The sequence below is a fragment of the Peromyscus leucopus genome, chromosome 8b, assembly GCF_004664715.2.
Source record: "Peromyscus leucopus breed LL Stock chromosome 8b, UCI_PerLeu_2.1, whole genome shotgun sequence".
NCBI classification, from domain to species: domain Eukaryota; kingdom Metazoa; phylum Chordata; class Mammalia; order Rodentia; family Cricetidae; genus Peromyscus; species Peromyscus leucopus.
In genome coordinates, this window is record NC_051086.1 from 60,227,997 (window position 1) to 60,247,987 (window position 19,991).

The following is a 19,991-nucleotide window of genomic DNA, read 5'->3' on the forward strand; positions in this document are numbered from 1 at the left end:
ATGCATACACACAGGGGACTGTCAATTGCAGAGAAAGATCAGTTCTGTCCAGTATTTGGGGGCATAATCCACATCTGTGTCCTTATTGAAAGTACTTTTCACTATCTGTCTTAGTGGACCAATTGGGGAAAATCACTTGTTTCTATAAACTTTGCCCAGGGTGTTAGCTGTGTTGTACTTTCAAGTGTAGCTAGTGGTGATCTGTTAGGCTTATTAACCGCTTGTGTAACTACTGGAATGCTGAATAAGTTTCTATCGTAGATGAGAGAATTCTGTATACGGCTACGGAACCTGGTGCACAGTGGAGCAACCAAAGGGGAGATCTCATCTACACAAGATGCCATGATGGAGGAGGTAATAAGAGTCTTTGGACTTTTGTGACTTGTCTAAAAAGCTCCTGGAAACATCCTGCTAAACTGATTATGGAATGCAGTCACTGCAAAGGAATATTTAATTGAATGGAAGCTACTTACTTTTCACTTAAGAGGCAGAGACAAAAGGATCAAGAGTTCCAGGTCAGCCTTGGTTGTATAACCTTGGCTACAGGATACCCTGTCTGAGTAAAACAAAAACTACTTATTTTAAAGCTGAAAAAAAAAAAAAAATGAGATTTATGCTTGCTTGCATTTTAAGGATTTGTACTGACGTTCCCTAACTCCTAGTTTAGGTTCTATAGAAACCTTTTTTTTTTTTTTTTTCATTTATAAATAATACCTTCTGTGAGTTTGGCACTGAGGGAATAAAGATGAGAAGGCAAGTTTCTGCTTTCAAAGAGCTCAGGTTTTGCGTGCCATTTCCTCCCATCTTCCTCTCCCGGTACTGGAGATGAACTCGAGGCCGGGCCTCTTGCTCTACCATGGAGCTGTATCCCTGGCTTTACAAGTTTAGTCTTGGGGAAAAAGAAAAACCATGAATCATGATAGTCATTGTGTGCTAAATGTGTAACAGAGTTCTCTGGTCATGGAGGGGAAGTGACTGACTCAGGGAAGATAGTTGAACTGTGTGACTAGCAGGGACTGCCACCCCAGGCAAAGGAAGTTTTGTATCCAGCAGGTGGGATGTAAGGGCTCTTGGATAGACAGCCGAGCAGCTGGGTTTATTCTGTAATGAGGAGCTGTCGATGGTTGTATCTGTTAAAAGTAATGTGTGTTGAACACCTAGAAAATTGAAAAGTCACCAAATGTAGGTATTTACTAAGGCAGATAAGAGTCTGTATTAATATCCATATTCAATACTAATAGATGTGAAGCCGAAATTCTCTGAGAAAAGAACAGGTTATCTTCTCCAGCCCGTGGGCACAGTGGTGAGACCACAGTTTAGGAGCAGAGCGGCTTCCCATTTTGTCACTTCAGTGGAAAACATGAATGTTAAGGGAGACAGTGCAGCATGGTGGAGCATGTCTACAGAGTCAGATTGGTGACCTTCCTGCTCAGCCACATGGCCAGAACAAGTTCCTTCCTCCTTCAAGTCTGTTTGTTCATGGTTACATGTCAGTGTTTGATATGGTAGCTGTTTCTTACATACTTGAATAGATGAATGAATGCACATTGCTTATTTGCCAACTGTATTTAAATTATATTCAACTTTCTTAAATATTCTGTTGAAGAACCATTTTTTAGTACAGAAGGAAAGAGACTTTAGAGTTAGATGTACCGTGGATTTAAATCTGACTTGGTTAGATTTAAATCCTGTGATCTGCTCACTAACCTGAGACTCAGTTTGAGATTTTAAAATACTTCCCTACTACTTTTTTTTTTTTTTTTTTTTTTTTCAAGACAGGGTTTCTCTGTGTAACTTTGGCTGTCCTGGAACTTGCTCTGTAGACCAGGCTGGCCTTGAACTCAGCTCACAGAAATCTGCCTGCCTCTGCCTCCTGAGTGCTGGGATCAAGGGTGTGTGCCACCACTGCCCTGCCTTTTTTTTTTCCTTAGGAGTTATTTTTACTTCTGAGTGTTTTGCCTGCATGTATGTGAGTTCAGGAAGTACCCACAGAGGCCAGAAGACATCAGATCCCCTGAAAGTGGAGTTATGGATAGTGGTGAGCTGCCATGTGGGTGGCTGGGTCCTCTGCAAGAACAAATGTTCTTAACTGCCCAAGCCGTCTCTCCAGCCCCCAGATACACTACTTATAGATTATAAGTATCATATTGGTCTGTGGTGTTTGCTTTAGTGATCCTTGCATTAATGATATACCTTAAGATTTATGTCCAACCATAGAATTAGAGGACAATAAAATGATACAGAATTATAACCATACATTTTTACATGTTTTGTTTTGTTTTCTTCTCCTACCCCTACTTTGAAATCCAAAACGAATACTTTACTATGTCCTGAGTCTGGGTGTTCTGTAGTGTTGTTTACTTAATGACTTATTTCATCTGTTCACTACAGATCTGTGTGGTAGGTTTTTACATTTTTACAATCTTCCAAATAACTCCTTAGTATTGAACCCAACTCTTTTGTAATGAAGAGTCTAGCTTCACTTAAGCCACAAATTAGTACCTATGATTTACCTAGCCTTATGAGCAAGTCTCAGTGATGACTTCAGTGAGTAACCATGAAGCTGAGGTAGTTTGAATGGAACTTGTTTATGCCAAAGGCATTCTTTCAGAGAGGAGCGTAGGTGGTTTGTGGATGAGGTAGACCCAGCAGATCTTTTGGAATCATGTAGCCACTTCAATTACAGGTGTTTTCCATGTGCTCACTTTGGAAGCCTCTGTATCCCTTTAGGATTACTAATGTATTCTTTTCTAAAACATGCTCTATTAAAAATAAATCCTCAAGGCCGGGCGTTGGTGGCGCACGCCTTTAATCTCAGCACTTGGGAGACAGAGCCAGGCGATCTCTGTGAGTTCGAGCCAGCTGGCTACAAGTGACTCAGAAAGGCGCAAAGCTACACAGAGAAACCCTGTCTCGAAAAAACAAAACAAAAAAAAAAAAAAAAAAAAAAAATAAATCCTCAAACAAAGACCACTAATACTTACCAGGGCCCTGAAAAGGGACAGGAAGTAATTTTGACAGCTTAGGAAATTCTATAGCAGGGGTTCTTAAAAATAATAATGGCACTGGAGAGTTGGCTCATTGGTTAAGAAACACTGGCTGCTTTTCCATAGGACCCCAGTTCTGTTCCCAACATCCACATGGTTGCTCACAACCATCTGTATTTCCATTTCCAGGGGATCCTATATCCTCGTCTGGCCTCTGGACACCAAGGACACATGTAGGCAAACTCTTACATAAAATAAAAATAAATAAACCTGTCAAGTGGTGGTGGCACATACCTTTAATCCAAGAGGCAGGTGGACCTGGGTTGGAGGCCAGCCTGGTTTATAGAACAAGCTCCAGGATAGACAGGGTTACACAGAGAAACCCTGTCTCAAAAACCTTAAATAAAACATTGAGCCAAGGATATAGTTCAGTGGTATAGTATTTGTCTAACATGCTTAAGGTCTTGAGTGTGCAGAGGAAGAGAAGTGGGAGGAGCTGATAACACATTCCCAATTATTTGGAGATTATACTGATGTCCGTTCGTATTATCAGTGACAGTTAGATTTGGGCCAATCTGATAGGTAAACAACAGTATCTCATATATAGTTTTGGATGAGGCTGAGCATTTTTATAAACTATATTAATATCCTAAAAATTATTTTTAGATATATATTTTTAATTTTGTGTGTATGTGTCTGTGTCTGTGTGTATGTTTGTATACCATATGTATGCAGGAACCTGCAGGGTCAGAGAGGCTGTTGAATCCCCTAGAACAGGAGTTAAAAGTGATTGGGTCCTCCACAAGAGCAACAAGCACTTTAAATCATTGAACCATCTCTCCAGGTCCTAAAAATTACTGTTAAGAAAATCATTGTGTGTACATGTGTGTGTCTGTGTGTGGATATGTGCATCAGAGTACAGTGTCAGAGGACTCCAGAAGAGGGCGTCAGATGAGACATGGTGGGTATCAGCCATTGGATGTGGGTGCTGGGAGCCTAAAGCAGGTCCTCTGCAAGTGCAGCAAGCACTCTTAACCACTGGACCTTCTTTCCAGCCCAGGATTCATATTTTACCTGTCTTCCTGAGGTACAATCTGAGCTGAGCTAAGAGGAATAAGAGTGTGCCAGGCAGGGGGCAGCAAGGACAGTGCCCCAGGATGGAAGAAGCTGGTATTCCTGAGTAACAGAAAGAAGGCACTGTGGCGGGCCGGTGGTGGCACACGCCTTTAATCCCAGCATTTTGGAGCAGAGCCAGGCTTCTGAGTTCGAGGCCAGCCTGGTCTACAGAGCGAGATCCAGGACAGACACCAAAACTAGACAGAAACCCTGTCTCGGAAAAACCGGAAAAAGAAGAGGAGGAGGAGGAGAAGAAGAGGAAGAAGGAAGAAGGAAGAAGGAAGAAGGAAGAAGGAAGAAGAAGAAGAAGAAGAAGAAGAAGAAGAAGAAGAAGAAGAAGAAGAAGAAGAAGAAGAAGAAGAAGGCGCCACTGTGGCTTGAGTCTGGGAGGGTGGGATCCAGTGAGGACAGGGTCGAGTGGGACAGATCGCAGTGGGAATGGGAACTGGCTTAATATAGGACCCAGAGCTGTGGTGAAGAGCTTGCATCTTATTCTAAGTAAGGTAGCCTTTAGGGAGTATAAGCTAATATTTTGTTTAAAATATTTTTTACTCTGAAGCTGTGCATAGTGGCACACACTTGTAATTGTAGGGCTAGGGTGGCTGAGACAGGAAAAATCACAAGATTGAGGCTAGTATGGCTATATATAAGCCTGTTTCAAGGAAGGTAGGGGTGTGTGTGTGTTTGTGTGTGTGTGTGTGTGTGTGTGTGTGTGTTGGTCGGAGAGACAGGGACAGAGAGACGCCTTCACTCTGTATTTTGAGAACAGATTGTAGAAATAGAGAAATAGAGAAACTAGATGGAAAGTTAATTGTAACCCACAGGTTAGAGGTTATAGCAGTTTGGGTAAGGCTAGAGAGTGCGACTCCTAGGCAGCGACATCTCTGGGTTTGTCTGGAAGGGGTGGTGTTAGGACTTGCCAGTGAGCTGTGTGGAAGACAGGGAAGGGGAGATATCTTGGTGATGTCATGATGTCTTGAGGGAAGATTGTAGATATGAGGAAAAGCTTTTTATCAGTTAAATCAGGAGTAGGGAAATTGTGGGAAAGAATAAAGGAGAGAAATAGTAGTTGAGACGATTTGACAGGAGGGAGAGATAGATTGGTCTAATGAAGTACTTAGAAAGTTTCACAGTCTGTGTACAGCAGTTCAGAAACTACAGACTGAGTAGGTTTGCAGCGGAGGGGAGTCTGCGTTTCTAGTTGTTGAACTCACACACTGCTCTGGAAGCCATCTCAAGAACACTGTTACCCCAGGAGCTCATTCTCTTAGCATCCCAGAGCAGCATTTACCTTGTGTATTCCAGCATGTGCCTTACACGCCTTTCCTCTGTCTGAAGATAGATGTAATGCCTCTAGGGTGTATCTGCTCTCTTTACTTAGGTAGTGTTTTTTTGTTTTTAAGCATCTTATTCCATCTTATCCACCAGGAAGCAGTAGGAAGTGCTTTTCTCCTGTCCTCTTCCTCCATGGCTTCGTCACAAAGGTCCATTCCATGCTTCTCCAATGTTCATTGAACTCCTGAACTGCCTTCCAAATTCACTGCCTTTATGAAGACTTGTGGCCAGACTGATCAGTGGTTCATTTTACCTTTAAACTTTGTTTCTCCATCAGCAAAAGTAGGAAGTTCCGGTAATTGATTTCTTAAGAACATTGTAGCAAGCTAGACACTGTGATACATATCTGTAATCTCTCTACTTGGGAAGCTGAGGCAGGAGGATTGCAAATTTGAGTTACTAGATAGTGAGACAATATCTCAAAACAAAACAGCATTGTAGCTTTGTACTTTATAACAATGGAAGTAACTAAGTTTCCCTGTGCTCTAGATTTTTTCTGATTTTTTTCTGACAACCAGTGCTTCTAAGATTGTGCCACCTCTGCAGAGTTCCAGCCTCTGAATCTTCAGATTTACCAGTTTCCTCTGACCTTTCATTCTCCTAACCTTTCATTCATTCCTCGTCTCCCTCTGGTTGACTTTCAATTCTCTAGTTCTCACCTTGGGAATATTTATGATTGCCCTCCTCGTACATCCTTTCTCCCTCACCTGTCCAGCTTCTCTGTCTTCCAGATGCAGCCGTGTGCATGAGAGCTGACTCGGCTCCATCTGGTGTCTGTACATTGAGGCGGGTGGGCTGTGCTTTGTTCCGAATCCCATGCTTTTTGTGCCTTTTTTCCTTTTTCCTCTCCTTATACTCTTTATGCCATTTGCCATGTTAGACCACAAGTCAATGAAAATAAATCTCTGCTAGAGGAAAATAGTTTTAGAAGCTGATTAAAAGAGGATTTTTTTTTTACAAACTTAAACTCTATCTTCTTAGAAGATATATTTTTTAAAAATTATTTATTTTTATTATTGTATGTGCATTGGTGTTTTGCCTGCATATATGTCTATGTGAGGGTATCAGATCTTGGAGTTACAGACAGTTGTGAGCTGCCATGTGGGTGCTGGGAATTGAACCTGGGTCCTCTGGAAGAGCAGCCAGTGCTCTTAACCACTGAGCCATCTCTTGAGCCCCCTTAGAAGATATATTTAGCTAGAGATAGGAATTTGATCTTCCTTATACAGACTTCAGCTTTTCTGAAGGGTTATATGTTGGTAGACAAAGATTACACATTCCCAGAGTAAGAGTACTTTAAATTTCCAACTTAATTAGCAGTTAAATTAATCAAGCATTAAAAGCCAGATGGACTTAAGAGACACGTGTAGCCATGCTCAGCATGGCTTCTCTTGACTGCCTTCTTCCAAAGGTACGAGGGAAAACGGTCTCAGTGGGTCAAAGACATGAGAGAATTTTCCCAATAACTTATTACTGAGAAGAATAGCTAAATGCATTGGCTTATTTTTTTTAAACATAAAAATAAAAATGAACAAGACGACATAAATGTTGGCTGGGGGGTTGGGAGAGTAGAATCAGGTCCAGGGGTCTCTGTGCTGAAAGCCTTTAGCTTTCCAGTATTTTGGAAAGCCAACATTGCTTAAGCTCATTGCCTTGACTGTGTTAGTTTTTTGTTTTGTTTTTTTAGATCAGGTTGGATTGTACACCCGTTTGCTCTGAAATCACAATTGGAAGGCACACACAGTAAATTCTGTGGACATAGTACTCTGGGCATTGGAGACTTGGCAGTGAACAAGTCACAGGAATTCCCACCTCTAGCTGACTTTGTAGTAGGTAGAGACAATGTCAAAGTGTAATACCCCATGGAGAAGACAGAGGGAGAAGCAGAGGTGGGGGGTGCGTTCCCCAGTGCCTTCATGTGGATTCTGACTGTAATTCTATTCTGAGGAATATCTTCTACGTCATGAATGTCAGTTCAGTTTTGTGAGAATCGGGTGACACTCCTGCTTTGTCCACCAGAGAGCAGACTTGGATAGTCAACGTTAACTGTCATTTTTTTGTGCCTTTGGAAATAGCATCATTTCCAAACAGAGACTCTTACATACCAAGAAAATACAGTCTCTTGAGCCTTCGAGATGATGCTTTGGAATATTCCTTAAAATTATCCCCTTCACATTGGTACAGATGGTTCAGGGGTGACAAACAACTGGTTGGTAAAACTCCATGTGGTTTTGATTGATTGTTTTTCGAGACAGGATCTCACTGATGTAGCTCTGGCTGTCCTAGGACTCGCTGTGTAGACCAGGCCTGCCTCAAACTCTCAGAAATCAGCATGTTTCTGCCTCCCAGTGCTGGGATTAAAGGTGTGTGATACTCCTGGCTTGCAAAACTATGAATCTTAAGTTGAAGAAATTTTCTAGAATCTAAAAGGAAGTGCTGTCAGCCATATCGTGTATATTTGATTAAAAGCTTTAGATTTCTAAGAGGTGAGCAACTGGGTAGCTATGGTCTTGAAAAGGGGCTTACTAGAGAATTCAGTTTGATAACATAAATGCAGACTTCTTTTTTAAAGTTTAAAAAACTTTATTATTATTTTATTTATTTATTTATTTTGGTTTTTTGAGACAGGGTTTCTCTGTGTGGTGCCTGTCCTGGATCTCTCTCTCTTTAGACCAGGCTGACCTCAGACTCACAGAGATCTATCTGGCTCTGCCTCCCAAGTGCTGGGATTAAAGGTGTGTGCCACCATTGCCCAGTTTATTATTATTTTACTAATGCTTGTGTGTATGCTGTGTTTGTGGGTGGACATATGCCATGGTGTACATAAGGAGGCTGGAGGGGGCAGCTTTGTGGAGTTGATTCCTTCCGCCTTGATGTGCGCTCTGAAAATAGAACTCAGATCCTCAGGCTTGGTCAGCCAGTGCCCTGACCTGCTGAGCCATCTTGACCAGTGCCAAATTTCTTCTGATGCCTTCGTGTGTGTGTGTGTGTGTGTGTGTGTGTGTGTGTGTGTGTGTGTGTGTGTGTGTGTGTGTGTGTGTGTGTGTGTGTGTGTGTGTGTCTGTGTGTGTGTTGCCTCAGTTGTAGCTTTGGGGAGGAGGTAGTAATTTAATACTTTTTACTTTGGATATTTAGGGACAGAGAGAGAATATACTATAAGGTACAATGCACCTTAGAGAGGAAACTGTTCTTACTTGTCTTTAAAATATGTTTAGAAATAACCAGAAATTCACTTAGTTGTCTTAATCTTTCACTCTGTTTTATTTTGGCCAGAGAGTGGTGGATTCACCACCTTTGGATAACTTGGTAGTTGACCAGAACAATTTCACTGAAAGATATTTATACATACATGTTAGCAGTTAACAGTTGAACATACAAATCATGGTCTCTACCTTAGTTATCAGTGGTAATGTCCTCATGGTGACAGAGTCCTAAAGTTGCCTTCTGTAGTCTTAGCACTGAGCAAATCCAAGATGCTGTATGATCCATGTGAGGCCCAGGCAGAGCTCACAGTCCATGGCTGGGGCAACTCAGTTACAGTTGCTTGTAGCCGCTCTGCCTCTCTGCTGTGCGGAAACCAGCCTGAGAATGTAGTATTAGAGGATGGGGGTTGATGTCCAGCTGTGGCAAGCTCATAAAGCACACAGCAAATCCTAATAAAGGACTCTTCTCTCCCAGAAAACAGAACAGAACAGGATGAAAAGTAAGTGTAACGTCTCTTTTGAAGGTTAATCTCCTGTAAAGATAGTGGAATCATCATAAAAAAGAACAAACTGCTTGTATGCACGGAACACTAGTGAAGCCTGCAGGCATGTTGACAAGAAGAAACCAGACACAAAGAGCTTGCTTTGTGATCCAGTTGTATGAAGTTTAAGAGTAGGCAAGAAATGAACCATGACTCTAGCAATCGAATGACAGTTACCTTGGGAGAGTGTGTGAGTTGTTTGCTAAAAAAGAACCAGGGCCCATTCTGTTCTGGATTGTGGGTACTTCTGTGTATGTTAAAACAGGGAATTGAGCCCCATAGTCAAGAGTAGGGCATGCTACACTTCCTGAGCATGTGGACAAAAGTAAGACAGAGAAATTAGTTCGTGGAGTGTGGATTTGTTATAGGAGGTGAGCGGCAAGTTTCATCGAATTCTCAACAGGAAGTGACTAAGAAAGTGATGCTTCTAAAATTATTTACCCTGAGGTGATGTGGAGAAGGAGCCAGGTGTGCTGCTAATCCAGGTCACATGCTCAGCATGGCTGAGGTGCTTAGGGGACACAAAATAGCCGTGATGGAGTGGTCTTCCCCCCACTTCCTCTTTTTGTTAACAGGGAGAGGAGAGAATATGTGTGTACGTTTCCCTGAGAACGTGTACATGTGGGCACAAGCATTCTGCAACACAGGTGTGGAGGTCAGAGGACAATTTACTGGTTCTTATTCTTAAAAGCCTTGTGCTGTGTTATAGAAGAAAAGTTCTATGAAACCAGAAAGCCATGAGGTAAATTTATAGCATTTTAAAAGTTGAGTCCGAACTCAGTTCTGATCTGGCTCTGGGACTTCAAGGATGCCACTTACTTCCTGAGCTTTCTCTCTCAAGTGACAGTAAGAGCTGCCATCTTTGTTGAGAGGATTGAGAGCTACAGTATATAGATTGTAGTACAACACAGTAGGCCTTTGGTAGATGGTCCCTTTTTAAAGCTTGTAGCTTTAAAAAAAGAAGCAATATTTTTCTGCAATAGCACGTGACTTCAGTTCTGATCGTGATCTCATAGTTACCGGCTCTATGATTTTAAGTAGATTACTTCATTTCTTTGATTCACAATCTCATCTGAGAAAAGGGAGGGAATGAGTAGATTACCTTGAGAGTGTTATCGGTAACTAAGTGAGCCTAGTAAGAGGTTTATTCCACTATCACCATGGCAGGAAGCAAGGTGGCATGCAGGCGGGCACTGGAACAGCAGCTGAGAGCTATGTCTTGATCCATAGGCAGAGAGAGACTTTGGGTTTGGGATGGGCTTTTGAAACCTCAAAGCCCATTCCCAGTGACACACTTCCTCTAACAAGTCCAGACATCTTAATCCTTCTAATGCTTTCAAATAGTGCCACTTCCTGGTGACTAAGTGTCCAAATGTATGCACCTGCGGGGGCCATTCTTATTCAAACAACCACAGCAGTGTTCTCAAAGGAAAAAAAAAGACAAGGAAATGGGAGAAGAGAAAGAAATATTTTATATATTCTGGCCTTGTACAAAGTATTTATTCCTTTTTTCTTTGTATAAAATGAAAGTAACACAATCATATTTTTAAATTTTATTAATGCTAACACAAAGGTCTTGTTATAGCTTTAAGAAAATATATTATTTGGGGCTGGTTAAGAGCTCTTGTAGAAGATCTGAGTTTGATTCAGTATTCATATGGGGCAGTTTAGAAGTTCCTTTATCTCTGGCATTGGATGCCTCTGGTCTCTTCCAGCACCTGTGCCTCCCTACACAGACACACATATGCACATAATTAAAAGTAAAAATAAGTATTTAAAAAATGCTTTGGGGACTGGTGGTATTGTTCAGAGTACTTAGCTAGCATGAATAAGGCCTTGGTTCAATCCTCATTAATGCAAGCATACACACACACACACACACACACACACACACACGCACGCACGCACGCACACACGCACGCACATACACACACGCACACACACATGCGCACACACACGCGAATGAGAGTGGAAGAGGATCATGAAACAGTGCGGTATTTTCCAACAATCTTTAGCAGGGTTGGAAAGCCGGCTCAGCTACCCTTGCTGTGGGACCAGGTATACTCCTCCCAGTTCCTTGAGGCAACTCACAACTGTCTGAACTCCAGTTCCATAGGATCTGACCGTTCCTAGACTGTGGGCACCAGGTACATACGTGCTACAAACATACACAACTTTGCAAAACATCCATACACATAAAAAAAAAAATCAGATCATTAGTAATAGGTTTTCCTTTTCCCGCTCTCCCACCCCCATAAGTTTCTCCGCTGATGCAGTAAGCCAGATCAATCCAAATTGAAAAACTATAACTGGTTTATTTGAGCAGAGCAACTCCTGGGCAGGTTCTCCAGTCCCAGAGATAGAGGCCAAAGAAGTTGTGCCCCCAAACGAAAGCAGGGAGATTTTATGGGTTGTAGGTAAGGATGATGACGGGTCCACCACAAGCTGGGTTTGTGCCCACATATGGTCAGAAACTGAGCGCTTGGCAGGGACTTGGGCAGCTGGCAAGTTCCTAGCAGGGGTGGGGGTGGGGGACGACCCTCCCCACAGTAGCCTCCCAGAATGTGGAACTGGGCTTTTGGGCACCTTCCCTTTGTTCAGAGGCTCTGAGCAGGTGGGGTTTGGAGAGAGAGACAGGAATGGGGCTTTCTGGATTGGGCTGGGGCAGCTAGAGGTTCCAAATGAGCAATTAGCAGAGTAACAACTTGGATTTTGTTGGGCATTAGTGGTGGACAAGCTTCTTTCTCTCTTTTCCTTCCTTCCTTCCTTCCTTCCTTCCTTCCTTCCTTCCTTCCTTCCTTCCTTCCTCCTCCCTCCCTCCCTCCCTCCTCCTCCCTCCCTCCTCCTCCTTCCTTCCTTTTCCTCCCTCCTCTCTCCCTTCTTTCCCTTTCCCTTCCTTTCTTTTCTTTTCTTTTTTTTTTTTTGAGACGGGCTCACTATTTATTCTGACTGGCCTGGAATTCACAATGTAGACCAGGCTGGCCTCGAACTCACAGAGATCCACCTGCCTCTGCCTCCCGTGTGCTGAGATTAAAGGTGTGTGCCACCATGCCTGGTGTGGGCAAGTTTCTCAGCTAAGGCAATTTAATTTGCAACACATTGCTAAGAATATTACTGTATTCATATTTGGAGTTGTATTGTTCAGAGTGCTTGAACTGATGTTGACTGTGACAATTTCTGAATCTTGGAGCAGTAGAAGATTTCTTTTGCAATTTCTGGGTTTGAAACATGGCTGTTAATTCCTCAATGCTGTTTAGGCTTGTGGAAATGAAACCCTTAATCACCCCTTCTCTTACAGATATTCCGAGTGGTGTGCATCTGTTTGGGTAACCCACCAGAGACCTTCACCTGGGAGTATCGAGACAAGGATAAAAATTACCATAAGATTGGCCCCATCACACCCTTGCAATTTTACCAGGAGCACGTGAAGCCACTCTTCAATATGGAAGATAAGGTTAGAGACTGGTACCGGTGCTGCTGGCTATTTACTTTCAAGTGTTTGTTGTTTACACACAGGGTATAAGATGTCCAGGTTAACGTGTGCATCTGTCAAACTAGATGTTAAAGACACTTTTTGTTTTCAGTCTCTGAAGTTTGTATGCACCTAACAAAAGTAGGCACACCAGGATCACTTTCCCCCAGTGGTTCTCTTCAGAGAATTTCTAACTCGAGGCCGAGTCAGCTTATTCCCACATCTCCAACCTTCTTCCCTGTAATGCAGGGTCCAGATCAATCTCAGGACAAAGAAAAATGGTGGTATATTGGATGTTGCATATAGGCTCAGAACACCCTAATCTTCTGGCCTTTCTGGGAACTTTCTTGTTAAAGGAGGCGTCCACTCTTAGCTCTTCTTCCTTCTTCTGCATCTGCCTAGCAGGATGACCAGGGCCTCCTTCCTTGATGGGCTTTTCAGCCCTCTTCCAAGAAAATTGCATTGCTTGAGCCTCTCTTACACTTTGAGGAAGGGCCTGTGGCAATGTTCCATGATTGGCACCTTATGTATTCTATGCATTATGACAGAATTAATTTGGGGGGCAGTTTTTACCAATAGGGAAGACAAGTAGAGACAGCTCTCAAGTGTGTTCTTTGTGCTAATTAGAATATGCAGTACCCTTCTTTATATGTGTTTGGCCAGATTTTGCTTGTTACTTTTACCTTGTGGCTGTAGTGTTTATTTTTGTAGTTGGAGGTGATGAGCTTGTAACCATAGCAGCCTAGCAGGGAGGGTTGTGTCTTGCTTGACATCCCTTGGTCTTGTGCTCTAATACACATGTTCTTGATCTCAAAAGATTTGTTTTGTGAATGACCCACGGCCCCAGCACAAGTACAATAGATTGTACACAGTAGACTACTTGAGCAATATGGTTGGAGGGAGAAAAACGCTGTATAACAACCAGCCCATTGACTTCTTGAAAAAGATGGTTGCTGCCTCCATCAAAGATGGAGAGGTTAGTACTGCCTTACGTTTCCGTGTCTCCCACATGGGGTTAACATAGCTGCTGCTTTCCTTTCACTGTTTGGTTCATGTTGACTCTCTTCTATTTCTAGGCTGTGTGGTTTGGCTGTGATGTTGGAAAACACTTCAATGGCAAGCTGGGCCTCAGTGACATGAATGTGTGAGTGCCCGGAATTCAAATAGAAAGTTCTTTGTGGGTTGTTGCTGTTGGCGTGCACTCGTGTACGAAATGCCTCTGCTGAGGTTCATCGAGACACTGAGGTTGGCCTAAGGGTGGGTCTTTCTCTGCATCTGCTCCTGGCAGAGACTGCACATGTGTACCTGCTGTAACCCAGGAAACCAAGATGTACTAGAGCAGAAGTCACTGTGTTCCTAAAATGCTGGCCTGTGTGGAAAGACACTGAACATGCAGTGGGTCGTCGGGAAAGCTGCTCGGCACATTTGGGGTGTAAATGAGAGACTTTCCAGAGCTCTTTAATGATCTTTCTTTAAATGCTTCTCTTACTTTGATGCCTTATATATTTTCTCTTCAGGACAAGTTGGACTAATTTATATATTTACCTTAAATCATTCTCCTTCATCTTTGGTGACATTGAAGGTTCATTTCCAAGCTGAATCAGACAAAATTCCTTGGTTTTAAAAAACATCATTTTAGGGGCTGAAGAGCTGGCTGAGCAGAAGACCTGAGTTCAGTTCCCAGCTAATGTCAGACAGCTCACAGCCACCTCTAACTCCAGCTCTGGGGGATCTGATGCAGACATGTGGCATATACTCTCACAGACACACGAATGCAATCTTTACAAAAATAATAAAATAAAATACATCATTTTAGATTTACCCCTAAATAAATGTTACTAGTAGGAGTAATGTCTTAATATTTAACAAAAGGAAAGAAACTTCTAATGGTGAAACTTTGTGGTTTTATATTTGAAATTAGTCTCCAATGTTTTAGCATTTATATGTTTAAATGTCACATTCAGAGCAAAGTGGTGGCACTGGCCTGTAGTCCCAGCACTTGGAGAATGAAGGCAGGAAGGATCAAGATTTCAAGTCAAGCTCTGCTATATAGTGAGTTCAAGGTCAGCCTGGGATACATATACATATGATCCTGCCTATAAAGTAATTAATTCCACAGTCAGTGGTTTGATTCAGTAACTGGGAGGGTCTACCAACTCAAAAGAGACCATTTTTATAACAAAGAAGTTATTTTAAAAGCTTTCATTTTTTTAAAAGAACGTTTTCTTGCCTATGGTGGTGGTGCACAGCTTTAATCCCAGCACTCAGGAGGCAGCCTGGTCTACAGAGTGAGTTCTAGGACAGTCAGCTATGTAGAGAGACCCTGTCTCAAACAAAAACAACAACAACAACAAAAAGAAACCAAAAACAAACAAAAAAACAAAATTAAGTTTTCCTTTCAAAATAACAGTACAAATTGAACTGTCAATGTTTATTATTGAGAGTTTTATGTGGTCGTCTTCTGTTGTCCTGCATGCCGTAGTAACACGTTAGGAGTCTCTATAGTGGTTCTGTGTGACAGTGCTCTGCAGAGCCAGTCCTCTGTCTGGAGCTGGGCGGCTCAGTGTCCTCGCGAAGTCAAGCTGGCTACACTCTCCTTAGTTTACTCTGTCATTGTTTTTACAGCTATGACCATGAGTTAGTGTTTGGTGTCTCCTTGAAGAACATGAACAAAGCTGAGAGGCTGGCCTTCGGTGAGTCACTCATGACCCACGCCATGACCTTCACTGCTGTCTCAGAGAAGGTAGGCCCCCCAGCATGCCACTAATTGATTGGGCTATTGATGCACAAGTGGATCCACATGCTCCTGCAGACTGCCAGTCCAGCAGAGCCGTAGGCATTCTGTGTTTGATTTCTGTTGAATGTTAGCTTCCAAATAGGATGCTCCTGTGTCAGTCACTTGGTGCTCGGCTACGTGCTCAGTGGTAATAAAAACAATAATATACTGTGAGAATGAAAATTTAGACCAGCAAGAAGCAAAGAGGTAACTTCTTTCCTGTAATCTGGAGGGTTAGTAAAGGAACCTAGGAGAAGATGTAAGAAACTGAAATAGCTCTTAGAGTAAGCATCTGGATGGCCTTGTTCAGACTCACCCTCTTTGCATTGCTCAGTGACATTCTCAGGTTACTGGTGTACACAAACATCTGTGGCCTCCATGCCCATCACTGGATTTACATAGCTGTAGGAATTGGGATGTAAATGCTTTGAGCTCTCTGTGAATGATGGTTTTGTTGTTTCTTGGACTCTTTCACAACTACACTCCGTTCTAGGCTGTGGAATGGTCAGGGAACACAGGAAAGAGAAGGCTTGAGCTACGTGGGCTCTTTACCCTTACAAGCAAACGTGTTCTGTCTCCGGCACCGTCCCCAGAAAGGCACTCACAGGCTAGCTACCTTACCTAAATTCCTTTAGGAAGTCTTTTCAGGAAAGCCATCTCTTGTGGTTGTTTTTGCTATGCTGCCCACTAGATTCATGATCACTAAAGCATTCAGAAGTACCTGGCATATTGTTATGCCAGACTTTCTTAACCATTCTCCATATTTCTGAGCCATTTGTCTGAATTGTTTTGTGTGTTCTGTAGGCAAGCTGAAGGTGATGGAGCTTTCATTGTATACTTTCCTCCCATCCCTTCCAGCTACTTCATTTGACCTCACAGTGTTTCAGAACCTTGTGCTCTCTTATTCAAATCCAGATCTTAGCTGGCTGTAGTGGTGTGCTCCTACAGTCCCAGCCCTGGGGAGCCTGAGGCAGGCAGATTGCGTGCTAGGTCCCAGTTTGATCTGTATCTCAAGACTGCCTCAAAATGGAACAATTCTAACCCAAACCTGCTCTTAGAGGTTTAATTACATTTATATAAGTTATAGGGTTTGGTCTTTAAGTAATAAGACTCTTAGATGTTCTGAGGGTTTTTTTTTTTTTTTTTTTTTTTTTTTTTTAGTTCAAGCACACTGTGGTGTGTAAAGCACCCTGAACTAATTAGGCAGCCAGTAGTCATTCCTGATCCTCATGTGCTTTCCCTAAATTGGTACAGAAGGGGAGGTCTCCAGCCAGGGAGCTATTTTCTTCATCATTGAATCTTCTTAGCTCTATAGGTAGAGAGGTCGCCACACCAAGATACAGACAGATGTGTGGAGTTCATCGCTGTTGCCTTTGCAGATTAGAAAAGCCGTTCACACAGCATGCCACAGTACATTCCTACACATAATTTTTTTGTTTAAAGGAAAACATTTGCCAAGCATTGTAGCTCATGCATGTAATTCTAACATTCAAGAGATAGAGGCAGGAGGATTGCCATGAGTTCAAGGCCAGCCTGGCTATAGTGAGAGACTATAGCTAAATAGCCTGGCTAAAGAGAGAGAGAGAAAAAAAAAGAGAGACAGAGAGAGAGAAAGAAAAAAGTTTTCTTTCCTACCATTACGAGTTTTTGATCACTAAAACTAGTTTGAACTATATTTTAATAATCATACTGAGGTAAATGCACACTAGTGATATATTCCTAAAATATCCTTCTGTGTTGACGATTTCATGGAATCTCGATGAAGTAGGACCGTGTATCATTCGATTTGTATGTGATCTAGATGACAACTTGACCTAGGTCATTTACAAGAATGTGCTGCTAAGATAAAGAGAAGAGCAGACATTGTCAGACTTTGACAGGTGAACAGATGTGGTTGTAACAGTGATGTTTTGGAGGAAGAGAAGAGGATTACAGTGGGCGGGGTAGAGAGCAGAGCAGACATTTAACAAGCTGGGAACATGGCTGGTTCGGCGTTATTAGCACAGGTATTGGATGCCTGTCGGTTGATTTGTTGGCTCAATCTGAGATCTAAGGAACTTGCTAAGAGTAGAGTGTTGGGGTGGGCAAAGCCAGAGGAGATGGAATCCCACATGGGTGACACTCATTGGGCAGGAACATGCAAGTGGGAGCTGACAGTTGAAATCACTGGAAGATGATACGAGGGTCAGTGCCCTTCTCATGCTACAGGGATGGGAACTGTTCTGACTCTAGCAATGTCCTGGGTAAACACGAGGAAAACTTTTTTCCCAAATAGAGCCTGCCTTTTGTCCCTCTCTGTGTCTCTAATAAAGACTGAATGAGGGTTTTGGTGAGTGTCACTGTCTCTTTAGGAAGATGAAAACTGAGCTGAGTTTATGAATGAGGACAGAAGAGGGAGAACAGCTGAACTGGCTGGGCTTTGGTATGAGATTGCTCTTTTTATTTTTGCTTTGCCATTCAATCTCATACGAAATTCAGTATTCATGTAACTGAATCAGTAAAAACACATTGGGAGGGTATCATTACCTAGTTTCCTTAAATAGAAAACTGGTATCATATTTTTGTTTTGCTTTTTAAAAACTTTGATCAGGTCTTAGAATCTTTCCTGAAATGAATGGGATGCTTTTCAAAGAATGTGAGTGAAAGCAGGAGTTCCTGGGACAGCTTTGGGCTTTGAGGGGTGGCTTCTCTCCATCCGCCTTGGCTTGGTTCCAGAGAGCCAAGGTAGTCAGGCTTCATGTCAAGTACTTTACCCACTGAGTTCTCCAGCCGGCCCATGTGCCTTTTCTTTCCTGTGTAGAATAGAAAATAAAGGAGGGGATTTCGGGTGCAGGGGGATGGCTCAGTGCTTAAGAGAGATTATTGCTCTTTAGAGGATGAGATTTTGTGTCCCAGCACCCATGGTTGGAAGTTCAGAAATTAACTAGCTGCCTGTTACTCCAGCTCCAAAGGGTCTCACACCTGCTCGCACCTACACGTATGTGTGCGCACGTATGTGTGCACACACACATACACGCACACACACAAATAAATAATTTATAAATCTTTGAAACAAAAAAGAGGTAGTGTTTCTTATTTTACTGTATTTTTACATCCAAGAGATTAAAATTCACTAATATTGGAGTGTCCTCTTGGTGACATATGGCCCTGCTCCTTACAGTCCTCTAAGCAGTTTGAGATGACCTAAAGTGATGTGACACCAGCTAAGAGAATCTCATTTCACACTGTCCACTGTTGTTCACTTTCTGGCAGGATGATCAGGATGGTGTATTTCTGAAATGGAGAGTAGAGAATTCCTGGGGTGAAGACCACGGCCACAAAGGTAAGGTTCAACCACGGACTCAGCGAACCTGGGGTCTGCTGCCCTCTGCCTCTCCGGGTGGAAAGCTGTCCCAGTGTAGGGATTTGTCAGTACTCATGCCTCTGGCTCACTGTTCTACAGGAAAACAGCAGGCTGTTGTTTGCCCCAGGGTTCCCATGGCCTCCATGTACTGAGACCAACGTGTGTTGTTACTGGTTCCACACCACACTGACTCTGCAGGACTGTGACAGAACATCTTGGTTGAATGGAAGGTAGTGAGTCCTTGGTGTGTGTCATTTCATACATTTTGGTCTCTGCACCAGCATATTAGAGAAAGAAGCCTTCCAAAGGGGAGAATGGAATTAGCAAAACGAAACTTTCTGTAGGGAGCTCTTAGGATTTTCTTAAGTTAGGAAGCCTAAAGTTACCATTTAAAACTTTTTTATACTGCAAGTTCAACCCTCGTAGAAATCAGAGTAAGCTACAGTGGCAAGGCTAAACAGAATAAGTAGGTATATACAAGTTGTAGAAAATTTAAAATATGGATAACTAAAAGAAAATTAAGATCTCTAACTGACCCCTGATTAATAGTTGGGAATGTTCTTGGAAACCATGAGATTGTTTTGTTGATATATAAAAGCTTTTTAAAGGCTGCTTTTATGCTTTAAATTTTAGAGCTTCAAGCTGAAAATGGGGGCTGGGAATATAACTCAGTGGTAGGGTGCTTGCTTAACAGGCACGGGACCTACCTAGTCAGTCCTCAGAATGGACAGAGCAGGGAAGGTGAAGGAGGGAGAAAGAGAGGGAAAGCCGGGCGCAGTAGCACAGCCTGTTACCTCAGCTGAGCTTGTGGGAGAGTTCAGTCAGCCTGGGCAACTTCGTGAGGCCCTTTTTCAAAACAGAATCCCCAAAGTGGGCTGGGGATATAGCTCAGTAGAGAGTGCTCACCGGTGTGCAAGGCCCTATCTAGGTCAGTCCCCAGTATCGTAAAACTAAAGTAGTAGCTGTAGTCACGTGCGATAGGACCACGTACATGTGTGGACTGGTAGTATTTTGTGGCCTGCTCTTTCTCGTCATCGTCTGTCTTCCTTACTTTGGGAGAAAACATTAACCACATAGCCTATTAGACTACTTACAAGAATGAAAGGTGTGAGTGTGGAAACCAGAGATACAAGATAGACACTTAGAACCAAGCTTAAGTACACATCTCATCCAACAGGGACCAAACAGATCAGAAGAAGGGAGGGTTGATCTCCGCC

At 42.7% G+C, this 19,991-nt stretch overlaps 1 protein-coding gene across 2 annotated transcripts in view; it reads left to right on the forward strand.

The window, feature by feature from the left end:
- Positions 1 to 19,991, forward strand: part of Blmh (bleomycin hydrolase) — a 40,973-nt gene that overhangs the window by 7,952 nt on the left and 13,030 nt on the right. For both annotated transcript variants that reach the window (XM_028866797.2, XM_037201593.1), the window contains 6 exons: positions 262 to 354; positions 12,482 to 12,637; positions 13,473 to 13,631; positions 13,732 to 13,799; positions 15,281 to 15,398; positions 18,684 to 18,753. In XM_028866797.2, coding sequence (XP_028722630.1) covers positions 262 to 354; positions 12,482 to 12,637; positions 13,473 to 13,631; positions 13,732 to 13,799; positions 15,281 to 15,398; positions 18,684 to 18,753 — 664 coding nt within the window. The remainder of the gene's footprint in view (positions 1 to 261; positions 355 to 12,481; positions 12,638 to 13,472; positions 13,632 to 13,731; positions 13,800 to 15,280; positions 15,399 to 18,683; positions 18,754 to 19,991) is intronic.